Raw genomic sequence first — 11,842 nt, 5'->3', positions numbered from 1 at the left:
TGCGACGCGCCGCGCTCCGCGACGCCGAGGCGCCGCCCGGCGTCGGCCCAGGTTCGGACGCGGCGGACCAGGATGTCGACGTGGTCAAGCCGCCGGAGCGAGAACCCGTCGGGAGGTTGGATGAACGGGAGCTCCTTCTCCATGAACGACACCAGCGCGCCGACGTCGGTCTCCTCGGCGTAGAGGACGTCGCGGAACGCGGCCGACGGGCGCCAGGCCGCCAGCAGGTCCGGCACGCCGTCCTGGAGGGGGAGCTCGGCGTCCGCGGGCACCACCACGCCCGTCGGGCAGCAGCCGCACGTCCAGCGCCAGGCGGCGCCGACCGTCGGCGCCGACGACTCGGCCACACAGCTCAGGCACTGCGTCTGGCGGCACCATACGCTGCTGCACTCGATGGCGCCGGCGAGCACGCCGCCGTCCGCCTCCTTCGTCGGCGCGGCGCAGGACAAGCAGAGGTCGCACTCGAGCGTCGCGGCCGCGCGCTCGGCGCGGCGCGCGTCGTCGATCCGCCCAAAGAAGCCCTTCCGCGCCTCGGAGTTCCCCCACGTCGCCCAGTACCCCTCGGCGTCGAGCTCGATGCCGTGGACGTCCTGGACCCACTCGAAGACGGGCACGCCCGAATCCTGCACGTACAGCGCGGGCGTCGGCTCGACGCTGCCGCCGCAGCGCACGCGCAGCTGCCGCACCTTCGTCGACAGCACGTTCTCCGCGCGTTTCGCCATGGCCGAAGCTGCAGCGCTGTAATTTTTGATGCCCGTGGCGCGCGGCGACGTGCTCCGCGAGACCACCCGCGGCGACGACGCGCGCGAGGAGGCCCCGTCGACGGTCGCCACCGACGCGGCCCGCCCCCGCGGCGGCGGCGCGGCGGCGCCGACCGTCGGCGCCGACTCGAGCTGCGCGTCGCGCTCGGTCTCGCCCCCGCGCCCTTCCTCCATCGTCTCGTCGGCGTCGTCGTCGTCGGGCCGCCGCTGCTGGTCGCCGGCGTCCGCGATTTGCCGCGCCAGGCGCCGCGCCGCGAGGGTCGCGTGCGCCTCCTCGTCGTCGTCGTCGATGTCGAGAAGCTCGCGGCGCAGGTCGCGCTGCTGCTGCTCTATTCTCGCCGCGCGCGCCTGGTTGTCGTCGAGGCGCGCCTCGATCTCGGCCGTGTTGGGCCCGTCGAGAACCGACGGCTGCCGGGGAGTTTCGGCCATCGGAGAGCGTCGACTCGGGCGCCGCGAGACGGTCTTGAGGCTCTACCTCCACGTCGCGATGATGATCGCGACTCACGATTCGGAGCTGAAAACCGGGACTGAAAACCTCAATGAGGCCCTCGTCGGCGTCGCTCGTCGGCGCGCGCGCCCCGCTCGTGCGCCAACGGCGCGCGCCGGGCCAAGTTCCGACCCTCGCTACCCGCACGCAGCGCGCTAGACAACATCACAGTTACCCGAGCGCGTCGGCGGAGGAGTGCGCGGCCTAGAGGCACGCGGCCCACGAGACGCGCTTCGTCTCGAGCTTCTTGGCGAACTTGTCGACGACCTTGAACGCGCCGGCCATGCGCAGGCCGCGGGCGCGCAGCCGGTCGACCAGCACGATGAGGCCGCCGTTGCAGACGTAGCACGTGCCGCGCTTGCACCCGCCGCCCGAGCGCACCGAGACGAGGCCGCTCTCCACGAGGTGCGAGTGCTCGACGTAGGTGAGCCCGCCCTTGAGCGTGAAGAGCGACGCGCAGACGAAGCAGTACTGCCGCGTGTACTTGCGGACGTTCGCGCGGCGCTCGTGCGCGGCGACGCGCTGGAACGGCGGTTTGCGCACGGCCGCGACGATTTCAGTTAATTCCAGGCCCGTCGGCATCTCCGTCTCCGGGTCCGCGCCCTCCTCGAGGGCGACCTCGCAACAGGACTTTGTGCGCAGCTCATAGTAGCGCGCCTTGTCGGAGCGCTCCTCGCCCTCGGAGACCTGCATCGTCCAGACGTCGTAGTAGCTGTCGCCGGACTCGAGCAGCGCGAGCCTCGCGGCGCGGTTCTTTTTGACGTTCTCTATTTTAAACCGCAATTTCATCATTTTATCGTTGAACGTCTTCGAGCCTCGCGTCACTTTGGGCTTCAGCTCGAGGATCGCCGGATGTAATCGCGCCGCCGCGAGCATGTTAGGCCATTGAAGGTAGTCACGACAATTAGCACAACCGCTGTTGAAAACCAAACTCAGCGCGTCCTTTCGTTTCTTTCTCATCCCGGAAGGCGCCCAAAGCGCGTAGAGCTCGTCATAAGAGCACTGCTGCTGTTCAAGCGACAGCCGCGCGCGAATACGAGCCGTGTGTCGCGTCGGGTCCTCCTTGTCGTATTCGTAGACGAGCCCACTTAGGATGAAACTCGCTGTAGCCTCCATTCCTGCAGACACGGTGCCCCCAAAACCCAACAGCTGCTCACTCGGCGTCGACTAGCTGGCCTTTGTCCGCCTCTGCTCGAGGCACTCGAGCGGCATCCGCAGTTCAACAATCACATCGATGTTGAACAGCAGCTTAGCCTCGCCTAGCCCCTAGCCTGGCCTCCGTCCCGGGAGCGCGACAACGGTCCTCGAGGATTTGGACGCGTTGGCCGGCGGGGTTCGTCGACGGCCGGCGCATCGCGTCGACGTGCTCAACGAGGCCGGTGCGCGGTCGGGCGTCAGCGCCTTCTACGTGTCCTTCGTCGTCGCGCCGAGTCGACGTGCGCCTCGAGGCGGGCGGCGAGGCGAACCTGGAGAAGGCTCACAAGGTCATGGTGAAGATCTTCGAGGACGCGGGCCACGAGATGGTCGACCTCGCGGACCACATCCCCGAGTGGAGCGGCGTCGACAACCCCGAGGGCCTCGCCACGGGCCTGCTCTTCAAGAGCAACACGTGCCTCTACGTCTCCGCCGTCTCCCCGTCGTGAAAGCTGCTGCCGCCTGTGCTCCTGTGAACCCTTCCGCCCCCCAAAGTAAAAAGCTCCCTTACGAGTTCAGGCGCAGGAGCGGCGACCGCGTGCCCGGCGCGGCGTCGGGCCCGCCGAGGGACGGCGCGCGGCCGCGGCCGAGGACGGCGACGGCGGACGTCGGCGACGGCACGGCGTGGTAGACGACGACGCCGGTGGCCGTGATGGCGAGCGCGACGAAGTAGAGCGGCGGCGGGAGCCGGCGGTCGACGAGCGCCGCGAAGAGGAGCGCGTACGCGTCGGATGTGAGCAGCGACAGGTTGAACGCCGCCGCGTCGCCGTGCTGGAAAAAGAGGCTCGTGCCCACGTACATACAAAACAGCGCCGCGACGTAGCCGCCGGCGAGCAGCGGCGCCGCGGGCCCGCGCCGCATCGCGGAAGCGGCTCTTCGAAGCTTCGCGCGCTCCAAGGCCGCGGCCTGGCAGGACGAGACGAGCGCGCCGGCGGCGCCGAGGCGCGCGAGGAGCTGCGCGGGCCCGCGCTCCTTCACGAGGAGCTCCTGGGCGACGTTCGACGCCGCGTAGAGCGCCGCGCCGCCCAGCGCGAGCAGGTCGCCGACAAGCCGCCGCCGCGGCGACGGCGCGCCGCGCGCGTCGTCGTCGGCGCTCCGCGGCGGGCCGCCCCAGGCCGCGGGCGCGACGTCCGACAGCACCGTCGCGAGCACGCCGACGGCGCAGAGCCCCGCGCCGACGACGTGCGCGCGCTCGTAGCGCGCCTTCAAAGCGATCCGGCTGAGGACCATGACGCAGGGGATCGTGAAGCAGTCCAGGAGCATGACGGACGTCAGCGTCGTGTAGGAGTAGGCCAGGACGACGCAGGCGTTCGCCTCGACGTCGACGACGGCCAGGAGCAGCCACGCGCCGGCCTCGCGCACCGCGGTCCGCTTCGGCGCGGCGGTCGCGTGCCGCGTGTCTGCCGCCGCGGCGCGCGCGCAGCGGCCGCACCAGAGCGTCGCGAGGAGCATGTACATGCCCGCAGATAAGCTGGTCGGCGCCGCGACGCCGCGCGCCGCGAGCAGCGTCGCGGTGGCGCCGGTCAGAGCCGTGAGAGCCGAGCACGCCTGGCCATGCGCTACTATTTGTAGCGCCGTACGCCAGCGGCCGTGCTCAGTCGTTGCCATGCTGCCACAAGCCTCGGCCAGAAAATCCGCTCGCCGAAAACGCATCGAGTAGTATTAGCAGCAGCCTGTGCTTCAAAGCGGCTATCGGGCGGCCCCATCGACGTCGTGACCGTTGGAAATCCACGACAAAGCGTATTGACGCCGTCGCGACGAAGCGTCGACGAAGCGTAGTGACCGCTGTACGCTTGCGACCGGTCTACAATATGTCAGACCTCGATCGCTGTGATCATCGCACCGGCACGCCGTCGCCGACGCAGATCGGGACGGCCCCCTTCCATTCGACGCCAGAGGCCTCGTTTGCGCCCGTTCGTCAGTTGATCCCGACACTCGGTACGATCAAGGTCGAGCCCGTCGAGCCCCGCGACGGACCGGCGGCGGCGTGGGCGCCGGGCGCGGCCGTCGCGCCCATGTCCGAGGAGGACCTCGCGACGTACAATTGCCTGCGCCACGGCAAGGGCCAGGCCAAGAAGAAGTGCACGTGCGGCAAGGCGCGGTCCTACACCATGACGAGTAGGGGCTTCGAACCGCGGACGGCCGCGGACGCGTTGCGCGAGTTCGTCGAGGACGGCGTGGCGCCGGTCGTCGACGCGATGCGGCGCCACGCGGGCGACGCGCTGGTCCAGTCCGTGTGCTGCCTCGCGCTCGGCAACGCCTGCACGAGCCGGGACTCGGCCCGGGCGATCATCGCGGCGGGGGGCCTCGAGCTCGCGCGCGCGGCGGCGGCCCGCTTCCGCGGCGCGGACGCGCAGCTCGTCGCGCGCGCGGACCGCGCCGTCGCGCGGCTCACGGCCGACGAATTTTCCGAGGTACCGAACGAGGCCGGCGAGCTCGCGACGATGGAGGTGTGAGCCCGAGCTCGCCGCGTACACCGAAGCTAGAGCCACTTAAAGTCGGCGGACTGGGTCGACTTCTTGTGGGAGCCCGCGGTCACGGGCCGCTCGAAGAGGGGCGTGGGCGAGCGCTTCGAGAGGCGGCCCTGGTAGGGCTGGGCCGGCGCGGTGCCCGGCCGCTCCGGCGGCGCGGCCCGCGCGAGGTCGAACGTGGCCGCGGCCGTCGACGGCCGGCGCTGGCTCATGCTCGGCATGGTCAGCGTCGACCGGCGCCGCGTGCCCGTCGGGTCGCCGGGCGTGCGCACGCCCGAGAGCGACGCGCGCTCGAGGCCCGCCTGGTACGCGTTGAGCTGCGCGAGCTCCGCGTCCGTCTTCGCGTCGCCGACCTCGCTCACGAGCATGCCCAGCACGGCGGCGGGCACGGACCCGCTCTGCGCCGTCTCCGCGACGTCGCGGAAGAGGCGCGCCTCCGTCGCGAGCGACGCGCGCCGCTCCTTGACCTGGGCGGGAAAAGGGCGCGACATTCCCAACGTCAAAGGCTCCGATCTCGGTCGTTTTCCGCTCGTTTCGGCTGATTCTTGGACGAGCGATCATCTCTCGGAGCGCTCTCGAAGCGCGGGTGCTGTTTCCGAAACGCGCGCGCGCGGAACACTCACGTTGAAGCGACGTCGAATCACCCGTTTCCCGCCCCGTCCTCGACCGCGTTCCGCGACACGGTCACGTCCTCGCGGTCCATGTTCATGGTCTCGAGCATGGACACGCGGTCCCGCAGCGGGTCGCGCCGCGGCCGGTTGATGGCCTCGCCGGGCTTGCACGCGACCTTGGCGCGGTTCGCGGCGTCGAACGACAGATCGAGACCCGCGAGGGACGTCCGCGCGTCGTCGGCGCGCTCGAGCTGGCGCATCATCGTCTCCTTGGAGACGAAGAGGCCGTCGGAGTCGCTCTGGAAGAGCAGGTCCACGGACATGGCCTTGAACTCGCCGAAGTCGAGCTGGCCGTTGCCGTCGATGTCGTACTTGGCCAATAATTTGTCGGAGCCGCCGCGGTCCACGAGCAGGCCCATGTGCATCAGGGCCGCGTGGAGCTCGTCGGCGTCGATGAAGCCGGAGTCGTCGGCGTCGTACTTGTCGAAGGCGATGCGGTACGCCAGGTCCTTGGTCTCGTGGTCCCTGGAGAACTGGCGCAGGTGGGCCATGCGCTTCTCCTGGGCGCCGAAGATCTTGGACTTGGCCCGCGCGTGGGCCGCGACGGAGGCGCGGCGCGCCGCCGGCGTGTTGTTGAAGCGCTGGTTCCGCGCGGCGATCGTCCGCGACCGCGCGCGCGTGATGTCGTTCCGGAGGCGGTCGATGGCCGGCTGCATGGCCGCGCCGCCGCGCGGCGCCGCGTGGGACGTGCGCCGCATGAGGCGGCTCGGGTCCTTCAACGTCTCCCCGAAGTCGGGCTCGGTCTTGAGCTTGCGGCCGATCTTCGCCAGGTCGCACTCCTTGTGGCCCCGGCTGAAGCGCGCCTGCTCGTGGAGCGCGTTGTACTGGTCCGGGAACTCGTCGTCGAACTGGTCGAGGATGTAGGTGGCGCTCGGCGACACCTGCGTCCGCTTCATGTCGCCGGCGCCGGCGGCCGGCGCCGCTCGAGGTGGGCAGCAGCCTCAGCGCGCTCTTCGACTTCTTGGTTTTTGATTCATTGAACGGCAAGCATGATTCAACGGACCAGACCGAGACATCAGTTTGTTGGAGGGCTTGAACGGGCAGCCGCCGGCCGCGGGACACGTGCGCGCGACCGAACGGGCAGCCACCCGGCCGCGGGACGCGCGCGCTTCCAAGATGCCCCCCGCCGAGGAGGGCAGCGACGGCGACACGGGCCTCGTCCACCGCTTCGTCACGGAGGCCATGCTCGCGGCGAACGTGAAGCTGAAGCCCTGGATCACGAAATACTGCGCCTACTTCGACGACACGGAGGCCGACGTCGAGTGCAAAGGCGAGACCCTCGAGCAGTACAACTGCTACAAGGTCTGGTGCAAGCAGCTCGACAAGGAGCTCCAGCAGTTCGTGCGCACGGAGGGGTTCCTCACCGCCGAGGACTGCTACGCGCGCATCTCGAAGATCATCGACGAGGACCGCGAGCGGCACAAGGCCGCCGTCGCCGCGGTGCTGGCCCAGCTCCAGGCGTCGGCGGACTTCCGGCGCATCGTCGCGGGCGGCGACGGCGGCGGCGGCGGCGGCGGCGGCGACGGCGCGGGCGTCGTCTGCTTCATGTTCCTGCCCGTGTCCGTCGAGGAGCTCGTCACCATGGCCATGCAGCTCGGCGAGTACACGACCTTCAGCGCCATGATGCGGGCCACGGCGAAGCAGGTCAAGGCCGAGAAGCGGCAGAAGCGCGCCGCGAAGGCGCAGCTCCGGGGGCTCGAGGGCGCGCGCGGCTGGCTGCTGGCGGACGCGGAGCCCAAGGGGTCCCGCGGCTGCGCGACGCCGTCGCCGTCGCCCGTCTCCAAGGGCGCCGACGACCGGCCGGGCCACTTCGCGGCGCACTCAGCCAAGGCCGCCGCCGCGGACGACGACGACGCGACCGTCGACGTCGGCGCGAAGGGCGACGCGCCGCAGCCCAAGCGGTCCGGCGTCGTCAAGGTCGGCGGCGCGCCGCCGACGTCGACCCTCGTCGAGGACGCCGTCGCCTACGCGAAGCAGCGCGTCGTCGAGGTCAAGGCCCGGCCCGCGGCCAAGACCTACGACCTCAACGACGACGACGAGTCCGAGGACGACGACGGCCTCGGCTTCGACGCCAAGCAGGACGACGGCGGCTTCTCGCCCGAGCGCAACAAGGTCTTCGTCTCCCGGGGCGGCCGCTAGGGGCCGCGGACCGCGCGGGCCGCCGCGCGGGCCGCCGAACGCGCGACGAGGGGCGCGAAGCCCCCTGTGTGTGGTGATCGTCGCTGAGTACGGCGGTCCTTTTGGGGAGCTAGCGCGGCTGGGCCTGCGTGCAAGTCTGCGTGCAGGTGGGGACGAGGTGTGCGACTGGCGAATCGACTGGCGCCAATTCTCGCGCGCCGTGCGCAAGTTTGACCCAACGGTTGGCAAACGAGTGGCAAAACAAATCGAGTCGAGGTGGAGGCCACGAGCGAGAGGCCTCGACGCGCGCAACCCTCGTCGACGCGCCGCAAGCGCGACCATGGCGGCGGAGAACGCGCGCGTCTGGATCCGCAGCGAGACCTGCGCCTGGGTGCCCGCGACGGTCCTGTCCAAGGAGACCAAGGACAAGAGCGTCGTCGTGCGCGTCCAGCTCGAGACGCGCGAGGACGTCACGGGCGCCGAGGACCGCGGCGAGCGCGACCTGACCTTCGACGACGACGCGGCGGCGGCCGCCGCCGTGCTGCCGCGCAACTCGGGCAAGGCCGCGGACGTCGACGATTTGGTGAGCATCTCGCACCTCAACGAGCCGGCGATCCTCCACGTGCTGCGGCGCCGCTTCGAGGCGAGGCGCATCTACACGGCCGTCGGCGCCGTGCTCTGCGCCGTGAACCCCTACAAGGAGCGGCCCCAGCTCTACGACGGCGCGGCGCTCGAGCGGTACCGGTCGGCCGGCGAGGCGCGCGCGCGGGACCCCGCGGCGCCGCGGCCCGCGCCCCACTGCTTCGCCGTCGCCGACGACGCCTACCGCGCCGCGACGGCGCCGTCGGCGCGCCGCGGGCCCCGGGACCAGAGCGTGCTCATCTCGGGCGAGTCCGGCGCGGGCAAGACGGAGACGACCAAGTTCGTCATGCGCTACCTGTCGCACCTGAGCGCGTGCGCCGACGGCGCCGCGTCGTCCCTCGAGGACGCCGTGCTCGCGTCGAACCCCATTTTGGAGGGCTTCGGCAACGCGAAGACGGCGCGCAACGGCAACTCGAGCCGCTTCGGCAAGTGGATTTCTCTGAAATTCTCCGACCGCGGCAAGCTCGCGGGCGCGCGCATCCGGACGACGCTCCTGGAGAAGACGCGCCTCGTCGCGCGGGCGCCGGGCGAGCGGGGCTACCACATCTTCTACGAGGCGCTCCACGACGACGCGGCGCTCGTCCGCGCGTCCGCGGCCACGGCCGGCGCGCCGTCGACGCCGCGCGACGCCGCGCGGTGCAAGGCGCGGCGCGACGCGCTGCGCGCCTGCGGCCTCGGCGACAGCGCGGAGACGGAGTTGTTTCTCGCGCTGCGGGGGCTCGCGCACCTCGGCGTCGTCGCCTTCGTCGAGGAGGAGGGCGCGGCCGTCGTCGCCGAATCGTCGCGCGACGCGGTCCGCAAGGCCGCGGTGACGCTCTTCGACGCGCCCAAGGGCGACGCGCCGGGCTCGCCGGGCGGCGGCTGCTCGTCGGGCGCGCTCGAGCAGGCTTTGGTGGAGCGTCGGGTCGCCGTGTCCGGCGACGGCATGACGCTGAAGAATTCCGTGCCCGCGGCGACCCGCGCGCGCGACGCGCTGCTCAAGCACGCCTACGCGGCGCTCTTCGACGCCGTCGTCGCGGCCTGCAACGCGTCCCTGAGCCAGGGCGACGAGGCCGAGGTCTTCGCTTCCATCGGCCTTTTGGACATCTTCGGCTTCGAGGCCTACGAGGGGCCGCTCAACTCTTTGGAGCAACTCCTCATCAACTACACGAACGAGCGGCTCCAGCGCCACTTCACGGACTTCGTCTTCGAGTCGGAGATGGCCGAGTACGCGCGGGAGAAGATCGCCTGGGACCCCGCGGATTTCGCCTTCGCGTCGAACGAGGCCGTCCTCTCGCTCATCGACGGCGGCAAGAAGAGCCTGCTGGCGACGCTCGACGACGAATGCTTATTGCAAGCGCGCGTGTCGAAGCAGCGCGGCGACGCCGAGGACGACGACGACGACGACCGCGCGCCCGCGCTCTTGGCGCGGAAATTGAAGGGCGCGTGCGGCGCGAGCCCGTCCTTCGCGTGCTCCACGGCCCAGGAGCGCGACGGGGCCTTCGCCGTCGCCCACTACGCGGGCACGGTGACCTACGGCGCCGGGCTTCTCGTCGCCAAAAACATGGACGCGGTGCCCGGCGACGTCGCGGCGCTGCTGCCGCCCAAGTGCTGCTACCTCGTCGACGCCGCGCTCCGCGGCTTCGACGCGTCCGTCGCGCCGTCGCCGCTGAAGACGCCCGCGCGGAAGCGCGCGTCGACGCGGCTCGAGATCACGACCGTCGCCGCGCGGTTCCGCGCTTCTTTAGCCGAACTTTCCCGCGACGTCGACGCGACGACGCCGCACTTCATACGGTGTCTCAAACCGAACGACGACAACGGCGCCGACGCGCTGGACCGGCCGCGGCTCGTGGAACAGCTGCGGTATTGCGGAGTTCTAGAAGCCGTCCGCGTCGCGCGCGCGGGCTACGCCGTGCGGCTGCCCCACGGCGCCTTCGTCGCGGCCTACAAGTGCCTCGGCGGGCCGCGGTTTTCGCCGGCCGCCGCCGTCGACGACGGGCCGAGCCTCTTCGAGGACGACGCGGGCGAGGGCGACTCCTTCGCGGCCGTCGAGCGCCACCGCGACGACGCGGAGGCGCTGGTCGCCGCGCTGCTGTCCGCGGATCTCGATCTCGGGAAGGGCTCGTTGGCGCTGGGCGCGTCGAAGGTCTTTTTACGCCACGCGTGCTTCGACGCGCTCGAGGCGGCGCTCGCGGCGCGGCGCGCGGCGGCGGCCGTGCGCGTCGCGGCGTTTTCGCGCGCGCGCGCGGCGCGGCGCTCGTTTGTAGAACAACGGACCGCGGCCGTGTTGGTCGCGGCGCGCGTCCGGGGCGTCGTCGCGTTCCGCCGCTTCCGCCGAAAGGCGATCGAGCGGAAATCCGGCGCCGCGACGGTCTTCCAGAAGCACGTCCGGCGGCGGTCCGCGTCGCTGTCCGCGGCCAAGTTCCGCCTCACGAAATTGGCCGCCGACGAGGCCACCGTGACTCTCAAGGCGACGATGCTCCAGGCCGCGTACCGCGCGTGCGTGCCGCGGCGCTTCGTGCTCGCCGCGGCGCCGACGACGGTCTCCGTCGAGGCCTTCGCGGCGGCCGTCGCCGGCGGCTTCGCGGCGCCGCCCCTGAGCGCGGCGACGGTCGCGGGGCGCCTCGAGGGCGAGCGGTCCGCGCTCGACGCGGCCGTCGCGGCGCGCGACTTCGGCGCCGCGCGGGCGCTCCAGGCCCGGGTCGACGCGTTGGCGGGCGCGGTCGACCGCGGCTGGCGCGGCGACAAGAGCCGGCGGCTCGCGGCCGCGCTGGCCGTGGAGGCCGCGGCGGCGGATTTGGAATTGTCGCACCGGAGCCGCGACGCGGCCAAGCTCGCGGACCTCGAGAGCCTCTCGCGGCGCGCGGCGCGCGCGCGGGACGCGACGCTGCGCACGTGCCCGTCGGCGCGGGACCTCGCGGCCGCGTGGGAGGGGAAACGGGCGGCGCTGGACGCGGCTTTAGAGAAGCGCGACTTCGCGACGTGCTCCACATTGGAGCCCGAGGTCGCGCGGCTGAAGGCTTTATGCGACGCGCACCCGGAGCCGCTCGACGACGGCGCGTCGCGCGACGCGGTCGTCGAGAAGATCGCGGCGACGCGGAGTTCGTTGGAGGGGAAGCTCGGCGACCGCGACTTCGCCGCCTGCGCCGGGCTCGAGGCGGCGCTCGGCGACCTCGAGAAGCAGCTCGAGGAACTGGACGCGGACCCGGAGCCCATGATCGTCGCGGCGCGCGCCGCGCGGGCCGCCGCCGTCGCCGCCGCGGACTGGCGGTCCGCCGGCGCGGCCCAGGCCGACGTCGTCAAGTGGGAGAAGAAGGCGGACCGGCGCAGGAAGCGGTCCAATTCTTTTCCGAAGCCGCCGGAAAACTCCGCGGACGCGGCGCCGCCGCGGCCGCGCGTCGTTTCGGCGGACGCGCGGGGCCCGGACCTCAGCGCGCCGCGGCCCCTCGCCGGCCTGGGCCGGCGGCCGCCGCTGGCGACGCGGGGGAACTCGCCCGGGGGCACCGCGCCGCCGGTCGC

General features: G+C 71.7%; 3 protein-coding genes across 3 annotated transcripts; 2 read left to right on the top strand and 1 right to left on the bottom strand.

Moving 5' to 3' along the window:
• Positions 1 to 5,844: 5,844 nt before the first annotated feature.
• Positions 5,845 to 6,021, bottom strand: AURANDRAFT_9215 (hypothetical protein; the record flags this gene model as incomplete). Its single annotated transcript, XM_009038648.1, has 1 exon — positions 5,845 to 6,021. A coding segment is annotated over one exon (177 nt), but the record flags the coding sequence as incomplete, so codon positions are not given.
• A 2,258-nt stretch (positions 6,022 to 8,279) lies between these two features.
• AURANDRAFT_3639 (hypothetical protein) lies at positions 8,280 to 8,906 on the top strand (the record flags this gene model as incomplete). The annotated part of the gene is made up of 1 exon (XM_009038607.1): positions 8,280 to 8,906. A coding segment is annotated over one exon (627 nt), but the record flags the coding sequence as incomplete, so codon positions are not given.
• A 363-nt stretch (positions 8,907 to 9,269) lies between these two features.
• On the top strand, positions 9,270 to 10,280 carry AURANDRAFT_26457 (hypothetical protein; the record flags this gene model as incomplete). Its single annotated transcript, XM_009038886.1, has 1 exon — positions 9,270 to 10,280. A coding segment is annotated over one exon (1,011 nt), but the record flags the coding sequence as incomplete, so codon positions are not given.
• Between the last annotated feature and the right edge of the window lie 1,562 nt (positions 10,281 to 11,842).

Source organism: Aureococcus anophagefferens (assembly GCF_000186865.1).
Source record: "Aureococcus anophagefferens unplaced genomic scaffold AURANscaffold_9, whole genome shotgun sequence".
NCBI classification, from domain to species: domain Eukaryota; class Pelagophyceae; order Pelagomonadales; family Pelagomonadaceae; genus Aureococcus; species Aureococcus anophagefferens.
This window is presented reverse-complemented; position numbering and strand designations above follow the sequence as displayed.